Consider the following 21,414-nt stretch of genomic DNA (forward strand, 5'->3'; position numbering starts at 1 on the left):
AGCAGAGACTGGGGTCCAGCTAGGGGGCTGAGAGGAGCAGGGGGTGGGGCCAGGGAGCGGAGAGGAGCCCTCGCCAGCTGGCGGGAGGCCAAGAGGATCAAGTTGTGGGCGGGGGAGCCAGCGGGGCCTCGGGGCGCAGTGCAAGTGGAGCAGGCCGGGGCCCCTTCTGAGCATGGGCCTGGCTCCACGGAGCCACTGGAGCCATTGTAAACCCGGCACAGCATATGCAGAGGTAATGCTACCCCTCTCATCCAATAATCACACTGGGATCTCATGTTCAGTTGATTATCCCCCATGACCCTAAGTCGTTTTCAGAGTCACTGCTTTCCCAGATATAGACTGCCATACTTAATCTTTTTAATTATTAATTTTTAATCATTAGCCATCTTAAATAGACATCATCAACTTTCAAAATCACATTCCATCTGACAGCTTTGGAGCTAATCTTATAACAAGTAGCCCTAAGATTAATGTAACTGAAAGAAATTAACAAAAGCGATAGAGAATATGTGTCTCTTTTTTCCAGTCGGTTTGTGGTTTTTTGCAGTCAACAGCACATTTTGTGTGGTCAGTATCGCTGTTTTGTTAATGGTACACGGCTTTTCCCAGGACTTGGAAGCATTAGGCAGAAAGAGACTGTGGCATAGGAGCTTGAGGGGTAGAGACACTGAAGCGTGTTTGAGTGGTGTTCTCTGGCCCGCTCAAAAGATCCTTTTATACCTCAAAGGGAGAAGAACAACACTTAGCATTTTTTTTAAAGGAATTAAAAATAGACACCTTAAAAATCTATTTTCTAATTAGCTTCTAGCCCTCAGGGTTGCAGAAAAAAAGCTTGAAACGCTGAAAACTAAACCCTCAGAAAACAAATAAAAAACCTACAGTTTTTTTTTAAATCTCTTAATTTTGGGGGATGGGAGGCTGAATCGTAATTTTTGAATGCTTCGGGTTGGCAATGCTGAAATAAAGAAACAAAACAAACGGAAGACAAGACCATAACGTGGGTGTAGACAACTAGGACTGGCAGAGGGGCAGGGGACGGAGATGGGGGGATATAGCTGCCTCCCCAGCAATGTAGAGATTGCATTTATAAATAAAGGAAAAACAGTATTTGGAAGAGAAGCTCGTTTACCTCACTTCATTAGAAGTGGACAAATTTAGTCATGGTATACAAGTACTCGTTAAAATTATATTCAGCAGTTTAACTCCAATTTAACTTTACCCCTCCCATATTAAATAAATGGGTAAATAAATAATAAAGTTGGCTTTGCTCCTGCACAAAAACAGAAGAAAGGCAATAGAAAACAAAATAAGAAAGTGTGATTGTGGGAGCCCCAGGACTCCCACCATTCCCTAACTATGATGCAGACACTGAAAAGACATTGCTAAGATCACGGGGAGAGAGAGCCAGCATTTTGAAAACTGCTCAGTTGTGTCAGATTTTAAAGAGGATGCCAGCAAATGAGGTATGCTACAGAGTTGCAGCCAAAAGAAATGTTTGCCTGAGTCTGGAAAACAACAGAACCAGAGTATTGAACTTTCCCCTTTCTCACTGTACGTTTTGTTCCACCCCTTTTTGCTTATCACCCTCCAACCAGTCCCCATTTTCTTTCTTTTTGGGAAAGAAACTGTCAGTGTAAGGGAAGGTGCATCCTTCTAAATTAAACTCCAGGTCATGGACCGCTTTTCTTCCCTGACCCCAGTCTTTATAGCAATTATATGTGTTTTGATTGGGATAATACTGAAAAGCAACAGGAAAAGCAGGAAGAAAGGGAAGAGTGAAACTAAAAATAAATCTGAATCTCGCCCATGGGTGGATGACGACCTCAGAGACAGCACTGACCTTCATGTAGAGGAAGAAGGTAAGGAAAACAGAACTCTACTTTGCATTTTTGTGTTTAATTTTCATCTATTGGTATGAATAGGGGAGACACGATCCTCTGGACTAATTAGACAGAGTTAGTCTGCGACATAGCTTTGCTGCTACAATGCACTGTAGTACTTCGAGTAGTACAGAGATCACAAATTCTACCTCTGGCAGAATAAGTCAGACCATCCCAAAGTAGCAAGTACTGGGCAACACGATTAGCTTAAATAAAGTAATTAATTGTGGGTCAGATTTTCTCTGAGATATAATTGTGAGAGGGGGCTAAAGAAGAGGAAATTGCCTCTCATTATGTTAGGAATGTAGGACTGGGATCTGCTTGGAAGTATGCTGGGGGTCAGATTTTTCAAGAAATAGGTAGGCAGAGAATTTGAACTTACAAAATGTGGCATTGATTTTTGCACTGGAACCGCTAGCCAAGGCCTCTGTACTTATGTGGGGTCTCTGGCCTATGCTAGCAGATCCTGATGCAGTATTGGTATGTAAGTGTGTATGTGCACAAAATATACAGTTCCTCCTTTTTGCTCTTTGAATATACTTTCTAAGTTCTCTCTGTTTTTTCTTAAACTAATGCTGCAGATTTTTGCCCCCTGTAATTTTTAGAGCTCTTTTAAAAACTCTCATTTGATGTAAACTACTGTTTCAGCCATTGTGGTTTTAAAGTTTTATATTTAGGTTTTTATCTCATAATGATACATGCTCTCCCAGAGCCCATGTCTCCAATTCTTCAAACTTCAACCAGTTTTCTGCTCCTCTGTCTGTTGCTAATGAACATTATCTATCTATTTCACAAGCCTTTTCAAGTTTCATTTACTAGTATCAGGTTTCAGAGTGGTAGCCGTGTTAGTCTATATCAGCAAAAATAACGAGGAGTCCTTGTGGCACCTTAGAGACTAACAAATTTATTTGGGCATAAGCTTTCATGGGTTAGAACCCACTTCACAGATGCATGGAGTCAAAATACAAGAGCAGGTATAAATACATGAAAGGATGGGGGTTCCTTATCCTGCTGTTAATTGATGTATCTCATTAGATTGACCTCACACTTGGTAAAGCAACCCCCATCCTTTCATGTATTTATACCTGCTCCTTGTATTTTCACTCCATGTGTCTGATGAAGTGGGTTATAACCCACAAAAGCTTATGCCCAAATAAATTTGTTATTTACTAGTATGTATATCCAAAATCTCAATAATGGAACCTCATTAAGTTGTAGTCACTGTTTCCTAAATTATCTATAACTTTTTACAATAATCACTTCATCTACCTTAACCTCCTTACACAATGTAAAAACTAATCCCCTACAAAATTAACAAAGTCCTTTCCTTTTATCACTTTATGCTTGAATATTCTAGTTAAACTGTGGCAAATTAAAATCCCCGTGGCCAATTAAAGTGATGATCTGTGAATTCTCAGTGTGGCACTTTGACTATGAATGTCTCCATCAATTTAAAACGTACATTTTCTAAATAAGCAAAAAAGATATAAGTCCTTCAAGAGGGACCTTAGTGCCAACGGGTCATATTTAAAATGTTTTACATTTTTTCTTTTACTTGCTTCTTTTTTTTTTTTAAATGCCAGTAATTTAAAATGGGCCAACTTAAAATTTTGTTCAAAATATTCAGAGTCAAATTAAATTTAACTTTCATATGCAAACAGATATTTTTGTCCTGTTAGAAAAAGGGAGATTTTTAGACAACCTTCCTCCATTTACTGTATCTATAACACAACAAACATCCCCCTAATACAGTAGGATTTTTTCACTTTTGAACAATAAGCAATAATCCCTCCTCTAATTCTTGTCAGCAAGTTAAGGAAGTATGGGCTGGATGAATGCACTATAAGGTGGGTAGAAAGCTGGCTAGATTGTCGGGCTCAACGGGTAGTGATCAATGGCTCCATGTCTAGTTGGCAGCCGGTATCAAGTGGAGTGCCCCAAGGGTCAGTCCTGGGGCCGGTTTTGTTCAATATCTTCATAAATGATCTGGAGGATGGTGTGGATTACACTCTCAGCAAATTTGCGGATGATACTAAACTGGGAGGAGTGGTAGATACGCTGGAGGGGAGGGATAGGATACAGAAGGACCTAGACAAATTGGAGGATTGGGCCAAAAGAAATCTGATGAGGTTCAATAAGGATAAGTGCAGGGTCCTGCACTTAGGATGGAAGAATCCAATGCACCGCTACAGACTAGGGACCGAATGGCTAGGCAGCAGTTCTGCGGAAAAGGACCTAGGGGTGACAGTGGACGAGAAGCTGGATACGAGTCAGCAGTGTGCCCTTGTTGCCAAGAAGGCCAATGGCATTTTGGGATGTATAAGTAGGGGCATAGTGAGCAGATCGAGGGACGTGATCATTCCCCTCTATTCGACATTGGTGAGGCCTCATCTGGAGTACTGTGTCCAGTTTTGGGCCCCACACTACAAGAAGGATGTGGATAAATTGGAGAGAGTCCAGCGAAGGGCAACAAAAATGATTAGGGGTCTAGAACACATGACTTATGAGGAGAGGCTGAGGGAGCTGGGATTGTTTAGCCTGCAGAAGAGAAGAATGAGGGGGGATTTGATAGCTGCTTTCAACTACCTGAAAGGGGGTTCCAAAGAGGATGTCTCTAGACTATTCTCAATGGTAGCAGATGACAGAACGAGGAGTAATGGTCTCAAGTGCAGTGGGGGAGGTTTAGATTGGATATTAGGAAAAGCTTTTTCACTAAGAGGGTGGTGAAACACTGGAATGCGTTACCTAGGGAGGTGGTAGAATCTCCTTCCTTAGAGGTTTTTAAGGTCAGGCTTGACAAAGCCCTGGCTGGGATGATTTAACTGGGAATTGGTCCTGCTTCGAGCAGGGGGTTGGACTAGATGACCTTCAGGGGTCCCTTCCAACCCTGATATTCTATGATTCTATGATTCTATGTGCTGTGAGGCTGTCATAAATATAAAGGGAAGGGTAAACACCTTTAAAATCCCTCCTGGCCAGAGGAAAAACCCTTTCACCTGTAGAGGGTTAAGAAGCTAGGATAACCTCACTGGCACCTGACCACAATGACCAGTCAGGAGACAAGATACTTTCAAAGCTGGAGGGGGGGAAAAAAAGGGTCTGGGACAGAACAGGAATGGAGTCTTAGAATTTAGTAAGTAATCTAGCTAGATATGCATTAGATTATGATTTCTTTAAATGGCTGAGAAAATAAGCTGTGCTGAATGGAATGGATATTCCTGTTTTTGTGTCTTTTTGTAACTTAAGGTTTTGCCTAGAGGGATTCTCTATGTTTTGAATCTAATTACCCTGAACGGTATTTACCATCCTGATTTTACAGAGGTGATTCTTTTCTTCTATTAAAATTCTTCTTTTAAGAAACTGAATGCTTTTTTCATTGTTCTTAAGATCCAAGGGTTTGGGTCTGTGGTCACCTATGCAAATCGGTGAGGATTTTTATCAAGCCTTCCCCAGGAAGGGGGGTGTAAAGGTAAGGGAGGATTTTGGGGGGAAAGACGTTTCCAAATGGGCTCTTTCCTAATAATAATAATACCGGTGTTAGACGTTTGGTGGTGGCAGCGAAAATCCAAGGGCAAACGGTAAAATAGTTTGTACCTTGGGGAAGTTTTAACCTAAGCTCAGGAGGTTTTCATGCAGGTCCCCACATCTGTACCCTAGCGTTCAGAGTGGGGAAGGAACCTTGACAGAGGCTTAAAGTCCAACGTCTCTGCCAGGCAAGCACCTCTTTTTATCTCTAGAGAAGTTAAAAGAGCAAAGCCACAATGTGCTCTGAGCAAATTCTGCTCTGCTTCAGGGATATCCCAGAGATTTACATAGAACTGAGATCAGAACATGGCCCTCCCTGTAGTGATTTATTGAGCTAGTAATGCCTTAATTAAAGGTCCGATCATACTCCCTTTGAAATCTGTAGTAAAACTTCCATTGACTTCAGTAGGTGCAGGAACAGAGTCCCTGGTTATTAACAGAGTTTCCATTATAAACTATATTTTATTTAAATAGCTTCACTCACTTTCTTAGGCTCATTTCTACCTGAAATGTCTCCTGTTTGACCTGTAGTTAAAGGAAAAGTTGTTCTGTGGAAAGTTTCAGTTGAATGGAACCAGGTAGTGTTAAGATGTTGTCAACACTAGAAATTGTTCTGCTATAACTATACTGGTATAGTTAAAGCAGTACAACCTCCCTAGTGTGGATGCCGTTGTATCAGTATAAAAGTGCTTTATATCTGTATAGCTGCTTTCACACTAGTGCCCTGCCTACACTGCAAATGCTTTGCTGGTATAGCTATGCTGATAGAGCAATACTGGCAGAGTCCCCTCATGTAGATGCAACTTATGCTGAGAGGAGTTCTGTCAGCATAATAACACCATTTCCCCAAATGACACTAGCTACGCTGACAGAAGCTCTCTTTCATCCACATAGCTGCAACAACAGTGGGGGTTGTGCTGGTTAGCTGTGTTGGCTATAGGGTGTGGGTTGTTTCAAACTTCTGACCGACATAGCTATGCCAACAAAATCATAATGTAGACCTGGCCTACAGCTATTTTTGTAAAAATAAATAAATCACACCTCTAACCAAAATAGTTATGCTGGTAAAACTTCCAAGCAGAGACCAGGTCTAAGATAAGGGACTTGGAAAATAAAGTCTTACAGTTTTGGAAAAAAAAATTTATTATGCTTCTTGTTCAACCATATTTGAGAAGCAGCTTGGTGTAAAACTGCACCAGAAAAACTGACCAGCAATTCTCCACCAGTGGTAGCAATGAAGGAGGCTGTAGTCCAAACAGGGCTCAAGTGCTACCTTCCCCACTGCCCAGGGTGGGCCCTGTCTGTCATTGTACTGGTTGTGAATTAAGGGTCTTAATTTTCCTAGTGAAGACAAGGCCAAGGAGAGGTAGAACGCAGTGTCTTTTATTTTATTATTTCTTTTAACCCAGATGGAATATTTTTAATTTATTTGCTACAAACCCTCAACTCTGCAAGAGCTATTTCTGCTGTTTTCTGTGATGTGGACATTAGCAACTGGCTTGAGACCGCCTATCCAGTTCACACCCATCAAACAAAAGCCATCAGATGGGAATGAATTTTGGTGAAAATACCAACATAGGTGTAGAAAATATCAATAAGATGTTACAATTTTGCAGTCAGAGGGCATCTGGAATCGCTGTCCCCACTTTGTGTGAAAAAATATGGTTATGATAACTCTGTTTTCCTAGTTAAAATTATTGCTTGTTTATTGTCTAAGAGATTAAACTAAACCAAATTGAGGCCATTTTAATTCTGAACAAGAGAATGCTCACAGAGGTTTAATGCAGTTTAACTAATCCACTTTAAAACCATACGTTAGTTAATTCCGATAAACTTTCCTGAGCATCCTTATGTAGACAAGCCCTAAGTTTCATTTTTCTTCCTGGTTCTTGGAAGAAGCCACTCAACCCCACTGAAGCTGCTTTACTGTGTCATGAGCAAGAGAACACACATGTTGCAAAAGAAAGAAGGGAAAATAATATGATGCTAGTTTGATGGACAAGTGACAGCTGCTATTTAGCACACAGCAAGGCAGAAGAAGGAGACAGGGTCATCTTCTGTGAACCAAGAAGTAAAAGAGATGTGGGGCCCTACAGTTCAATACAGTACAAACTTGGTCTATACTGGACCATGACTCTCAATTTTTTAATAAACTGGGGGTAAGTTGCCTGGACATAAAGCAAACCACACATAGGTAGTGTTTTTACTGAATCAGCACCCATAAGACTCAAGTGATATTCTTTGTATCCATTAGCACTAGCACTTGCTTATCCATCCATCCATCCATCCATCCATCCATCCAGTGAGCCTAAAAATGGTGCAGTGCTTTGAAAATGACATACCTTTTGAGCAGTAACAGACTAGGTACAGTTAGTTTTACTGCTTGGCTGGACTCACCAGAGCTGCTTAATGGAATTAAATTGCAGAGTGTGAAAAGGTTAGATGCCACGGAGCTTTTTGTTGTTGTTCTTTCTCCAGTTTAAGAGAAGAATATTGCTTGGAGCCATCCGAATACCAATCATTTGCTAAGTGGAAGGCACACAGTACATTCATTTAGTGTCACGGGTATCAGCACAGCAGATCTGATTGCTCTTCTATTTCTATCCCCCTAGAAATTTCCTCATTTGTGTAGATTTTGTAGGCATGTGAGATTTTCTTCTTCTCTACATCTACAATAGCTATTTGCATCCGTCACAGCCATGTTCCAAGGCACTGTTCTGTTACCAAAGTAGCACTATGAGCACTTCAGTATTGTTGAAAGCTATGGTAAACATATGTCTTTAACCTTGCCATGAACAATGAAAGAGACTGAGCACCTCTTATAGCAAGAAACTGTGAATTTCATAGCTGCAGTACATAGTAACAGAAACCCAGATTTTTGAAGGTATTTAGACATTGCTGCACAGAGTGTTTCAACTCCTAACTGATTTCGGAGACTAAATCTCATTTTCAAAAGGGATTTAGACACTTATGAGCCTAAATCCAATTGCCAATCAATGAGATTTAGGCTCCTAAGTGTCTAAATCCTTTTTGAAAATGAGATTTAGCCTCCTAAATCAGTTAGGCGTTACGACACCTAAATGCCTTTAAAAATCTGGGCCAAAATGCTTTGCCTCTGTAAGCAGAGTCAGGATGAGCTCTACCCTGACATCTGGTGGCGAGTCATGGTGGGTTGTGGAAAAGAACCTCAGCGGCTGATCTCATTTGCACAGGCACACTCACCCTGCCTAGATGGTCACTTTGGCCGTTGTAGGAGCCCCAGTTTCCCTGTTATTGGGGCAGGAATAAACTGTTGTTATCCTGATTATGTGAATCAAGGACAGTGGAACTGTACTTGGCCTTTTGTTATGATGGAGGGACTCACCATCAACTAAGCAGCACTCGCTAGGCAAGGGTCATGCGTTCCAAAAACCCAGTGAATGGAGAGAGGCTGGGGACAGGTATTAATACTTGGTGGTATGGGGCCCCTGCTGAGGGCCTTACATGCTAATTGCACTTCCTCCTCTCTCCATTGTGGAATATCAGAGTTAATTTTGATTCTATTAGGAGTTTAGTTATAGGCTGCTGAGCTGAATTAACTTTGGGCTAATGGTGCACCATTACTGAGGCTCCCCTAGTACAAACCGAAATCACAAAAGAGCTAAACTTACTAAGAGCTGAAATCACTGAGTGTTGTGTTAAGTATTGGGGGAGCCTGAAGATATATGGCAGAGCAGAGCAATTTGTCAGATGCCGGGAGCAGCTCATGGGGGCAGCTGGCAGAGCGGAGTCCTATGGAGAGGTGAGCCTTGGACCATGTAAGGTGCCCCTTAACACCCCCCATTTCCACCCAGGTTGGGAGGTAAAACTCTGCAGATAAACTTTCAAACTTTGGGGCTGCCCTGACCAGGGACAGAGACTTTTGTATCGTTGGACTTTTGGGACTTTGGGTGCTTTTGGGTTGCTGGACTCAAGAGCCAAAGGGAAAGGACACGCCCCAATTTGCTTGGGTTGGCTTTTTTGCTCATAGGTTGTGTTATGAATCCTGTTGGTGGTGTTTCCCCAACATAATGCCACATTGTTTCTCTCTGTTATTAAAAGACTTTTTGCTACACTCAGAGTCTGTGCTTGCGAGAGGGGAAGTATTGCCTCTTGGAGGCGCCCAGCAGGGGTGGTATATATTTGTCCCAGGTCACTGGGTGGGGGCTCGAGCCGGTTTTGCATCGTGTTTTTGGAATGGAACCCCTAGATACTGAACCCGGCCCTTGTTGCTGCCAGCTCTGACGAGCAGAAGGGTTACCCCTCCAACTCATTGAAATTTTTGCAGTTATTCCACCTACATCTAGACTGTTGCTGAGACAAGTTCAGACTAGTGAGTCCACCATTAACTATTAAAAGTTCAGGATCTTAATATACAGATCACCTCTGAAATGTCTTCGTAATCTTTGTATGCGGTGTTGTTGTAGCTGTGTTGGTCCCAGGATATTAGAGAGACAAGGTGGATGGAGGTAATATCTTCTTCAGGCCTGAAGAAGAGCTCTGTGTACACTCGAAAGTTTGTCTCTCTGACCAACAAAAGTTGGTCTAATAAAAGATATTACCTTGCCCACCTTGTCTCTTCATAATCTTTCCCAGTTAACTATTGCCATATTCCATTAAGACACAAGTCGGGAAGAAATGCAAGTCTTTTTCTGGAGCAGATGTTAAGATCAGTGGAGATTTGTGATAATGGAAAGTAAGCAAGTGAAATTGCTCTGTAAAGATGCATATAAAGCCAATTTACAGTAACAGACAAGGATCATTCAAAACAAAGTGAGCTGTTCTTACCCTTGTTGCCCTAATCATCCACTGAGATCATTAGCACTGGCAAGAGTGTGCTACAGTTATATAGAAGAGGTCCTATGTTAGTGAAGCCTGATTCTGGCAATATACTCTCATTAAATGCACTCACCATTTCTTCTAAAAGTGTGATGCATGTATACAGTGTAATTTATAAGACCTAAAGAGGAATCTTTAGCCTGCAGAAGAGAAGAATGAGGGGGGATTTGATAGCTGCTTTCAACTACCTGAAAGGGGGTTCCAAAGAGGATGGCTCTAGACTGTTCTCAATGGTAGCAGATGACAGAACGAGGAGTAATGGTCTCAAGTTGCAGTGGGGGAGGTTTAGATTGGATATTAGGAAAAACTTTTTCACTAAGAGGGTGGTGAAACACTGGAATGCGTTACCTAGGGAGGTGGTAGAATCTCCTTCCTTAGAGGTTTTTAAGGTCAGGCTTGACAAAGCCCTGGCTGGGATGATTTAACTGGGAATTGGTCCTGCTTTGAGCAGGGGGTTGGACTAGATGACCTTCTGGGGTCCCTTCCAACCCTGATATTCTATGATTCTATGATTCTAATAATAATAGGGCTCAGATTTTCCTAGATGTGATAGCTGATGGATTCCTTCATCAAGTAGTTGCTGAACCGACTAGAGGGGATGCCATTTTAGATTTGGTTTTTGTGAGTCGTGAGGACCTCATAGAAGAAATGGTTGTAGGGGACAATCTTGGTTCAAGTGATCATGAGCTAATTCAGTTCAAACTGAACAGAAGGATTAATAAAAATAAATCTGCAACTAGGATTTTTGATTTCAAAACGGCTGACTTTCAAAAATTAAGGAAATTAGTTACGGAAGTGGATTGGACTGAAGAATTTATGGATCTAAATGCAGAGGAGGCCTGGGATTACTTCAAGTCAAAGCTGTAGAAGCTATTGGAAGCCTGCATCCCAAGAAAGGGGAAAAAATTTATAGGCAGGAGTTGTAGATCAAGCTGGATGAGCAAGCATCTCAAAGAGGTGATTAAGAAAAAGCAGAAAGCATACAGGGAGTGGAAGATGGGAGGGATCAGCATGGAAAGCTACCTTATTGAGGTCAGAACATGTAGGGATAAAGTAAGACAGGCTAAAAGTAAAGTAGAGTTGGACCTTGCAAAGGGAATTAAAACCAATAGTAAAAGGTTCTTTAGCCATATAAATAAGAAGAAAACAAAGAAAGAAGAAGTGGGACTGCTAAACACTGAGGATGGAGTGGAGGTCAAGGATAATCTAGGCCTGGCCCAATATCTAAACAAATACTTTGCCTCAGTCTTTAGTGAGGCTAATGAGGATCTTAGGGGTAATGGTAGCATGACAAATGGGAATGAGGATATGGAGGTAGATATTACCATATCTGAGGTAGAAGCGAAACTCGAACAGCTTAATGGGACTAAATCTGGGGGCCCAGATAATCTTCATCCAAGAATATTAAAGGAATTGGCACATGAAATTGCAAACCCTTTAGCAAGAATTTTGAATGAATCTGTAAACTCAGGGGTTGTACCGTATGATTGGAGAATTGCTAACATAGTTCCTATTTTTAAGAAAAAAAAAAAAGTGATCCGGGTAACTACAGGCCTGGTAGTTTGACATCTGTAGTATGCAAGGTCTTGGAAAAAAATTTGAAGGAGAAAGTAGTTAAGGACATTGAGGTCAATGGTAAATGGGACAAAATACAACATGGTTTTACAAAAGGTAGATCATGCCAAACCAAACTGATCTCCTTCTTTAAGAAAGTAACAGATTTTTTAGACAAAGGAAATGCAGTAGATCTAATTTACCTAGATTTCAGTAAGGCGTCTGATACCGTGCCACATGGGGAATTATTAGTTAAATTGGAAAAGATGGGGATCAATATGAAAATTGAAAGGTGGATAAGGAATTGGTTAAAGGGGAGATTACAGCGGGTCCTACTGAAAGGTGAACTGTCAGGCTGGAGGGAGGTTACCAGTGGAGTTCCTCAGGAATCAGTTTTGGGACCAATCTTATTTAACCTTTTTATTACTGACCTCGGCACAAAAAGTGGGAGTGTGCTAATAAAGTTTGCGGATGATACAAAGCTGGGAGGTATTGCCAATTTAGAGAGAGACTAGGATATCATACAGGAAGATTTGGATGACCTTGTAAACTGGAGTTATAGTAATAGGATGAAATTTAATAGTGAGAAGTGTAAGGTTATGCATTTAGGGATTAATAACAAGAATTTTAGTTATAAGCCAGGGACGTATCAATTAGAAGTAACGGAGGAGGATAAGGACCTTGGAGTATTGGTTGATCATAGGATGAGTATGAGCCACCAATGTGATATGGCCATGAAGAAAGCTAACGTGGTCTTGGGATGCATCAGGTGAGGTATTTCCAGTAGAGATAAGGAGGTTTTAGTACCGTTATACAAGGCACTGGTGAGACCTCACCTGGAATATTGTGTGCAGTTCTGGTCTCCCATGTTTAAGAAGGATGAATTCAAACTGGAACAGGTACAGAGAAGGGCTACTAGGATGATCTGAGGAATGGAAAACTTATCTTATGAAAGGAGACTCAAGGAGCTTGGCTTGTTTAGCCTAACTAAAAGAAGGTTGAGGGGAGAAATGATTGCTCTCTATAAATATATCAGAGGGATAAATACCGGAGAGGGAGAGGAATTATTTAAGCTCAGTACCAATGTGGACACAAGAACAAATGGATATAAACTGGTCATTGGGAAGTTTAGACTTGAAATTAGACGAAGGTTTCTAACCATCAGAGGAGTGAATAGCCTTCCAAGGGAAGCAGTGGGAGCAAAAGACCTATCTGGCTTTAAGATTAAACTCGATAAGTTTATGGAGGAGATGGTATGATGGGATAACATGATTTTGGTAATTAATTGATCTTTAACTATTCATGGTAAATAGGCCCAATGGCCTGTGGTGGGATGTTAGATGGGGTGGGATCTGAGTTACTACAGAAAATTCTTTCCTGGGTATCTGGCTGGTGAATCTTGCCCATATGCTCAGGGTTTAGCCGATGGCCATATTTGGGGTTGGAGAGTGGAATTTTCCTCCAGGGCAGATTGGAAGAGGCCCTGGAGGTTTTTCGCCTTCCTCTGTAGCCTGGGGCATGGGTCACTTGCTGGAGGATCTCTGCTCCTTGAAGTCTTTAAACCACGATTTGAGGACTTCAATAGCTCAGACATAGGTGAGAGGTTTTTCGTAGGAGTGGGTGGGTGAGATTCTGTGCCCTGCGTTGTGCAGGAGGTCGGACTAGATGATCATAATGGTCCCTTCTGACCGTAATATCTATGAATTTATGAAAGGGAAAGAGGTAGAGACCGGTAGTACATGAGCTGATGTAGTCAATAATGCAGACACAAAAACATTATAAGAAAATTACCACTCTGTCTTCTTTTCTGTGTTTTGTTCAACTTAGAAAAAACCTTGTTAGTTAAAAATCCTTTGTTTTTGTTTTGTTTTTTTAAGTCACACTTTCTACTTTCTGGATCCATTAGGGATGAGACTAAGTTGGTGGAATTATTATTAACATCTTTAAGCACAGTTTGCTTGGCTGATTTGGGCCAGGCCCAGGCTAAAATTGTTATGTCTAGTTCCCATCAGCCAAACAAACTGGCCCTGAGCCTCCTCTCACCTACACAAGTGCAAATTAGGAATAAATTCACTGAAGAAGTCAATAAAGTTATGTCTGTGTAAACAGATGTGAGTAGAGAATCAGGCCAGCTGTGTGTTAATGTATGCTAGCAGGAAGCATTTTAAATCAATGTTTTATCTCCAGTTTAGTATGGGTTTGTCACAAGTGTAGATGCCCCTCTTTCCCTCTCCCAATGCTGTCACACAGAAAAAGCACTGTGAAACCACAGACCTTAACCACAAAGTCACATTTGAACTGAGCTCTGCATTATAGCACCTTTAGTATGAGACATGACCATGGACAGAGGCTGGCAATCAGCCCCAAAAGGAAATTTCACATGTTTGTAAATAGCCCTTTCTTGACTTTGTTCATTTGACCTTTTAGGGGTATGCTTCGGGGGGAAAAAGTGTAGCACTCACATTTTATTTTTGTTAATTTAGCTGAATCTTCGCTATAATGTATTCTCTCTTTCACAGCAAGGTCTTATTCTTTAACCCAGTTTTCTGGATGCATTGATTGAAGCACAACAGGTCATGACTTGATGATGGGTCACACAAGGAGTCAGTGGCTATAGCATGATTAGAACCTGGAATGCTCCTGGTCATTTGTTTTAAACAGCCTCTTTATTCAGTGCATTTTACAACTAGAGCTGGAGATTAATGCTCTCGGTCATCTGGCAGCTAGGAATTCTGGTTCTCCAGTGAGGTACAGGTACAAATTTAGGTTAAAACATATTACGGTGATTAATGTCAAATATATTTATGGCTTCGTCCAGCAAGAAGAAAATCCTTACCACAGTGTATGCATTCTGCTCCTTCTTTACAGATGCTGATGGCGACTGGCAGGGATTAGATGAAAACATTGCACATGTCTCTTTCTCTGCTGAGCGTTACTCCGAGGATGAAATGATTAAAAGGTCAAAGGAATTTTATGAGCTTCTCAATAAGAGACGGTCTGTCAGATTTATAAGCAATGAGCCAGTCCCCAGAGAGGTCATTAATAATGTCATCAAAGCAGCAGGTATGGTACTGAATGAATGAATCTCTTGAGAGTGACAGAAGCACTGGTCTCCTGCTCCTCAAATGCATAAGATAAGAGTGATATGGAAAGACATAGGGAATTAAATCTTAGAACCATGCTCCTAGTTTTAAATGCAGGCCTATTGAATCGGCACTGAATAAGTATTCAGAAACACTTGAATAGCACCAATGTGACTACCAGGGTAACCTTTGGAATCCTAACCAAGGTCACATGGCTGGGATTGGGAAATACATTTTAGTTCTTTGCCAGAACTCCTGTGTGTCAGTCTCTTACTGCAGGGCCAGACTCAACTCCGCTGTAATCCCATTGACTTCAGTCAGGGATGAATTTGACCCCCATTATTTATCTTGTCCTAGAATTTGGCTGCTTTTAGTAAAGCCTAAAATTGTGAGGAGGATTAGAGTAGGTTTCAGCAGCCTCAAGCAGGATTATTAATACAGAGATCCCAGCCACTATTTGCAGTGGATTGTTTCCGTGTTTAAAAATCTGTGAGCTGTTTTGTTACTGTACCTGCATTTAAGAAGATGGTGATGTATTTCAATTAGCTGGCAATCATTAAAAAACTGAACATGTTCTGGCACATGCAACAAAATGAACAAGCTTGCAGCATAGATGAAGTTCTCTGAAAGCTTTGAGGAGTGGAGAAAGGGGAAAAAACAAACATCAGTTCTTGTCTGACTCTCAGGAGAAACAAAGTAATTGATAAACCACATTTAATTTGGGAGCAAGAGTGGTATCTTTAAATAGTTTGTTCATGGTGTATCTCAAACTTAAGCAGGGCTTTGATTAGCAAATGGTCATTTGTTTCTAAGACCTACAAACAGTTAAAACTGTTTAAAAGAGGGGCAGGGGAGCACAGTCCATTCAGTCAATATGAAGATCTGATCAAGCTCTTTTATACCCACTTTACTTCTTTAAGGCATTTAAGTCTTGCAAAATGTGTATATTCTATAGCTTTGATTTTATTCGTTTTCAGCCAGTTAAATACTCTTTCCACTGTATTTGTGCATGGCAATCAGGACTGAGTGAACAAATTCAGATTTCGTAAACACTTACATGTGCCAGCTGCCTTTGGGTCTGTCAGATCAAACCTGTATGCTCTTTGGCAGATGTTTGCATCCTAATATTCCTATTCTTTGTGTAAATTGGAAACTCATTCCTTTTGGCTGCTAGGATGGTTTGCCCGAAGGCCATCAGCATTTTTTCCCTGAAGCCAAACAAAGCCTTTGGTTTTAATTGGCTATATATTCAGGCTGGTTGATGCTTTACTTTGATTTTAATACATTGCATTAGTACATTTAATACATTACTATTTGGCACTTAGATGCCTGCTGACAGGCACCTTACATGTATGAAATTTAAAAAATATCTAAATTCTTTCTTCTCATTTAAAGACAGTAATTGGAACAGACATTAGATAGGAACTAACCAGTGGATTTAACATGTCTGACATTGATCAGAACTGTGATGGCGTAGTCTCCTCTTAAAGGCAGTATTGCCTAGTGATAGTCTATCCCACCACCTGGTGTAGCTCTTCAAGAGTTAAAAGGTCCAATTATAGATACAAGGAACTCGGAGATACTGAGAGAGAATTGGTCCTGGGAGTAAGAATGGTTTAGGACGAAACCTTGTTCTTTAGGGACCTGGGGCCAGGAGCCTTGCAGAGAGGGTGGGGCAAGGCTTCCCTCTCTCCCAGCCAATGGAGGATTAGCTGGGAAAAGGTGACCAGTATAAATGCTGCCTCCTTCCTCATAGCAGTACAGGTGCCTGCAGATACTGAAGGGAATTAAGAAGGCTCCTCAATTAGTAGGGAACAGACATCAGCAGCAGAAGACTGCCAAACCCTCTGAGTCTGAGGATTAAGTGGGGTCAGCTGAGGTATAACAACTGCTTGAATTACCCAGCTCCTAAGGAGAAAAATAAAGATTGAGAGTAACCCTGAGGGGTCTGGTAACAGGATTTCAGGGGCAGGCTTCAGAGGAATCTTGAAAGCCAGAAGAACCTTTTGAGACTATTTGGAACTTTTTGTTATGGATCATATTGTAGGAGGTTTTGTAATAAACAAGCCCAAGGCAGATATAATTCAGACAAGCATCAGGAGTGCCTGAAGTGGACGGACAGTAACTACAGGGGGTGTGAGTGATTGCTGGACACAGACTAGAAGGAGATTAGTCTGTAAAAGAAAGCTTACTGGAACTGCTGAGGTTTTTATCTGTATTCAGTTTTATTACCGTACTAGACATAGACTTGCGTGTTTTATTTTATTTTGCTTGGTAATTCAGTTTGTTTTGTCTGTTACTACTTGGAACCACTTAAATCCTATTTTCTGTATTTAATAAAATCACTTTTTACTTATTAATTAACCCAGAGTATGTATTAATACTTGGCGGGAGCAAACAGCTGTGCATACCCCTCTATCAGTGTTATAGAAGGAGAGTGAGGCAGCGAGTACGTGCAGTACCACATTGATGCTGCAGGAGGCAGTACAGCACAGGCATGCCCTACAACAGGAACTTTAGGCTTTCCTCCATGAAGAGAATGAACTGAGACTATCAACATCAATGGATATGAATACCTTCTTTCCCATTTGGTCAGCTTGCTTTCTTATTGCTCTGTAATTCAGTCCTGTATCCCCCAGAAAGATGATCTGACTCTTCATTTATTTTCCCTTAGCATTTTGTTGGTTGATTTTTAACTATTGCATTTATTTGCATAAAGGAACTTCTCCAAGTGGAGCACACACTGAGCCTTGGACCTTTGTGGTAGTGCAGGATCCTGAAGTAAAACATAGGATTCGGGAGATCATCGAAGAGGAGGAGGAAATAAACTACAAGAAAAGAATGGGAGACCGATGGGTTAATGACCTGAAGAGACTGAGGTACAAAAATCAAGGCAAATAACGGGCCAAGATTTTTCAAAAGTGACTTGAGAGTTTTGAGTGCCTGACTTGAGACATCTTGAAAGAACCTGATTTTTATAGAAGGATGAGCACCCACCTTGTCAAAACTGGCCCATTAAGTGTCTCAAGCTGAACACCTGAATACTGAGCCACCCAAAATTGTTAGTCAGTTTTACAAATCTTGGGCAAGGTAAATAAATAAATTTAACTGCAAGCAAGAAAGACAAAAGAAAAGGCCTGTTAGGGAATTTTATTCACACTAGCACTGCTTGTTTTTCCTCTTACTTCAAGGAAAAACAGAATTATTCAGCTCAGTTTAAAATCCTATTTTTTTTTAGCCTTTTTGAGCATTCTGGGGGTTATAATGGATCACAAATTGAATATGAGCTAACAACGTGATACAGTTGCAAAAAAGGCTAATTGGAGTGTTGTATGTCATACACAGGAGATAATTGTCCCACTCTTCTTGGCACTGGGAAGGAGGCCTCAGCTGGAGTACTGTGTCCAGTTGTGAGCACCATACTTTAAGAAAGATGTGGACACTTTGGAGAGAGTCCAGAAGACAGCAACAAAAATGATAAAATGAGGAAAGGCTTTTCAAAAAGCATGTTTAGTTTTGAGGAAAAGAAGACTGAGGGGGCACCTGATAAGTCTTCAGATATGTTAGGGGCTGTTATAAAGTGGGTGGGGATCAATTGTTCTTCATGTACACTTATTTATTTATTACAGTGGTAATAATTATGCTGGTGCAAGATCAAACTAGATGTGTACTATGTATGTAATTAAAATATCTCTCTCTTTGCATAATGAGATGAGATATACATGAAAATAGGAGGAAATAGCTCTCTTTTATATATCCTTTTAGGCCATCTCATAAATTCCTATAACAACATATATGGAACCAAAGTGACTGAAGCACAAAAGAGATGACCTACACAAGGACAGGTCAATGATCTAGGTTAGATGGACATGTACTACACAAAATAGCTTTAAAACTTATCCAAAGTTCCCAAGTCCGTGGCCCACCAGTAAGCACCACTGACTACAGTGGGAGTTATAGGAACCCAGAAATTCTGAAAATCATGCCACTGTCTTAGTTCCCAGTGCCTGTGGGTGAGTGCTCATGAGGTCAGTCCTCAGGTAGGAGGGGATATATCTGCACTATATTCTCATGCAACTGCACACTAGAGAGCAGGCAAGTAAAATCTTTCTCTCATCCATCCATAGACTGAGAGTGCTGGGACCCAGGGTTCTAATTCAGACCTTTTTCTAGGAAAACATCCAACAAACTTCATTTAAATGTTGTTTAAGATCAATAACTAAGAAGTAGCTTAAAAAACACCTGTTATAGCTGTTGTACATCTGTACCAACCTTTTATAGCCAACACATATATATGATAGTGAAAACAATGAGACAGCAGAATAAATGTCTTCAAAAATCACCTTTTTGCAGAACAAACTGGATAAAAGTATACCTGGATACAGCTCCCTACCTGATCCTCATTTTTAAGCAGGTGTACGGGATGCTTCCAAATGGCCAAAAGAAGACCCATTACTACAATGAGATCAGTGTTTCTATTGCCTGTGGTCTTCTCCTCGCTGCACTGCAGGTACGCTGACAGCATGCCGTACAGTCAGAGTTGGTATAAACTAGGGTTGGGTTGGGCTGGGTAAGAATAGAACTGAACCTTTGCCCCAAACTTGGATTAAACCCAAATCTTATTTTTGAGGTTTGAAAAAGCTTAACTTGCTATTTTAAAAACAATAAAAATAAAAAAATCACTCAAGTGAAAGTTTGAAGCTGAAATGTTCATCTATTGATAGCATGCATTGTTATGGAAAAAATGACATTGTGGACTAGTTAGATATAGGCCCAACTTTGAGAAGGTAAATCTTTCTCCATCCATACTGGCTAACAGTAAGAAGAACTTAATTTAAGCAATGTGCTTCGTTTTATTTGCACCTCCTTTTAGACAATAAATTCAGGTGCATACAGGTTTAATACTGTCTTATTAATAGAGCTGCAGTAGATACCAACTTAAGCACTCATAACTCTCGTACTACACTAATAATGATGCTAGGGTTCTCAGGTTACCAGTATGTCAGTCTTAAAATGATATGCCATTACCATAACACAACTTCCTTTCATGAATCCCCAGGACAGTCTTACTTTGAGATCAGTTTTAGTGTTGCTATGCCCGTTATTTGGGGGGCGGGGGAAAGCAGGCATATGTTTTGTTTAACAGCCCATGCAGTTTGTTGTTTTGTTCAAGGCATTTCTAAAGATGAATTTATTTCTAACAAGTTTAAAGCTCTGAACTGTATACACTGGACAATCAGATTGTTTGACTAGTCTCTCAACATTTAACTCTAGTTCTTATGTCTAATGTATACAAAAATGTTTAAATAGTGATTTTTTTAAACTGTTAAATCATTAATGGAGCACAATAACAGCAAGCCAATGCATTACCAGACTCTTCTCTTTTAGTCTAAATTTTTCCAACCCCTTCGTTCTGAAGGAAAATCGTCACAGCAGGAAATCTGAGGAGGGAGCAGTGCACGAGATTTAATTGTAACCCTGGTTTGTTGCTCCTCTGCAACTGTGTATGGGTACTGTATGTCTATACTGCAATGTAAGCCAGGCTCAGACTCAGGCTTGAGCCAAAAACCCCTTCTGTCTACACACAAATCTCTCAGTCTCTGGCTCGAACCTAGGACCCAACAAGGGTGGAGGGTCTGAGCCTATGACAGGCCGTGACCCATGGTTCAAGCCCTATTGTTTTGCAGGGTAGATGCAGCCCCACTTGACTCAGGTCTTGAGGAGACTGCCAAAAGTATCCAACAATCTCATGGGACAACTGCCTTTATCCTCTATCCTAAGAATCTCCAATTAACTCAATTGAAAATGGAAGCCATTCCTCTTGGTGCACAGCAGCAGCTCAGTGAGTCAGTGTTAACCTTTCCATTGTCTTCACTGAGCTGCAAACACCATCTGGGAGCCTTCTGTGTTTGCAATGGAGACTGAACAGAACAAGCCTCTTCCAAAGTGCACTGCTTCATGGTGATGGGAGCACAGCCAGCTTTGGTGAATCTCTGGTGTGAGGCCAACAAAACTGTGGTAAAACTTTAGTAAAAGTACCAAGAGTGACCATGCATACCAGCAAACTGCAAAGAAACTGGCAGCTTTGCCAATTTACTGGACTGTGCAAGGAGCGGATTAAGCAGCTCAAGAGCAAATGCCGGAAGACCAGGGATCAGATCCACACCGCAACTCACTGGCACCCTGCCTGTTTTATGAGGTGTTAGCCTGGCACTGCACCCAGGACAGAGTAAACTGTGGTGCATAATGGCCTGGTCAGCTTGGATGTGACCTGCCAGCTGCAGAATCTAGCGTGGGGAGTGATGGGAGCCAGCAGACACTGAGTGAGGACCATGAAGTCACTCTGTTGCTGAGGCGGGTCCCAGAGCACACTTTGGAACAGGATCAGTGGCAACTTCTGGGTCCATACTCTGAGGAGCTGTTTGATGCCCCCTCAAGGAACAGCAGCAGATATGGAAGGGACAGAAGCCGCCCCTGAGCCTGGTAAGTGTCTGGCTCCAATTTAATATTTATTG

At 41.2% G+C, this 21,414-nt stretch overlaps 1 protein-coding gene across 4 annotated transcripts in view; it reads left to right on the forward strand.

The window, feature by feature from the left end:
- Nucleotides 1–1,588: 1,588 nt before the first annotated feature.
- Nucleotides 1,589–21,414, forward strand: part of IYD (iodotyrosine deiodinase) — a 28,366-nt gene continuing 8,540 nt past the window's right edge. For 3 of the 4 annotated variants that reach the window (XR_012158086.2, XR_012158084.2, XR_012158085.2), the window contains exons 1-5: nt 1,589–1,859; nt 14,685–14,879; nt 17,619–17,778; nt 19,253–19,409; nt 20,587–21,382. Coding sequence is in view for 1 of the 4 variants with exons in the window: in XM_073337632.2 (XP_073193733.1) it covers nt 1,673–1,859; nt 14,685–14,879; nt 17,619–17,778; nt 19,253–19,409 (699 nt within the window). In the remaining 3 variants the exon portion in view is untranslated. The remainder of the gene's footprint in view (nt 1,860–14,684; nt 14,880–17,618; nt 17,779–19,252; nt 19,410–20,586; nt 21,383–21,414) is intronic. The other variant, XM_073337632.2, reaches the window with a different exon arrangement.

This window comes from Lepidochelys kempii, chromosome 3 (assembly GCF_965140285.1).
Source record: "Lepidochelys kempii isolate rLepKem1 chromosome 3, rLepKem1.hap1, whole genome shotgun sequence".
NCBI classification, from domain to species: domain Eukaryota; kingdom Metazoa; phylum Chordata; order Testudines; family Cheloniidae; genus Lepidochelys; species Lepidochelys kempii.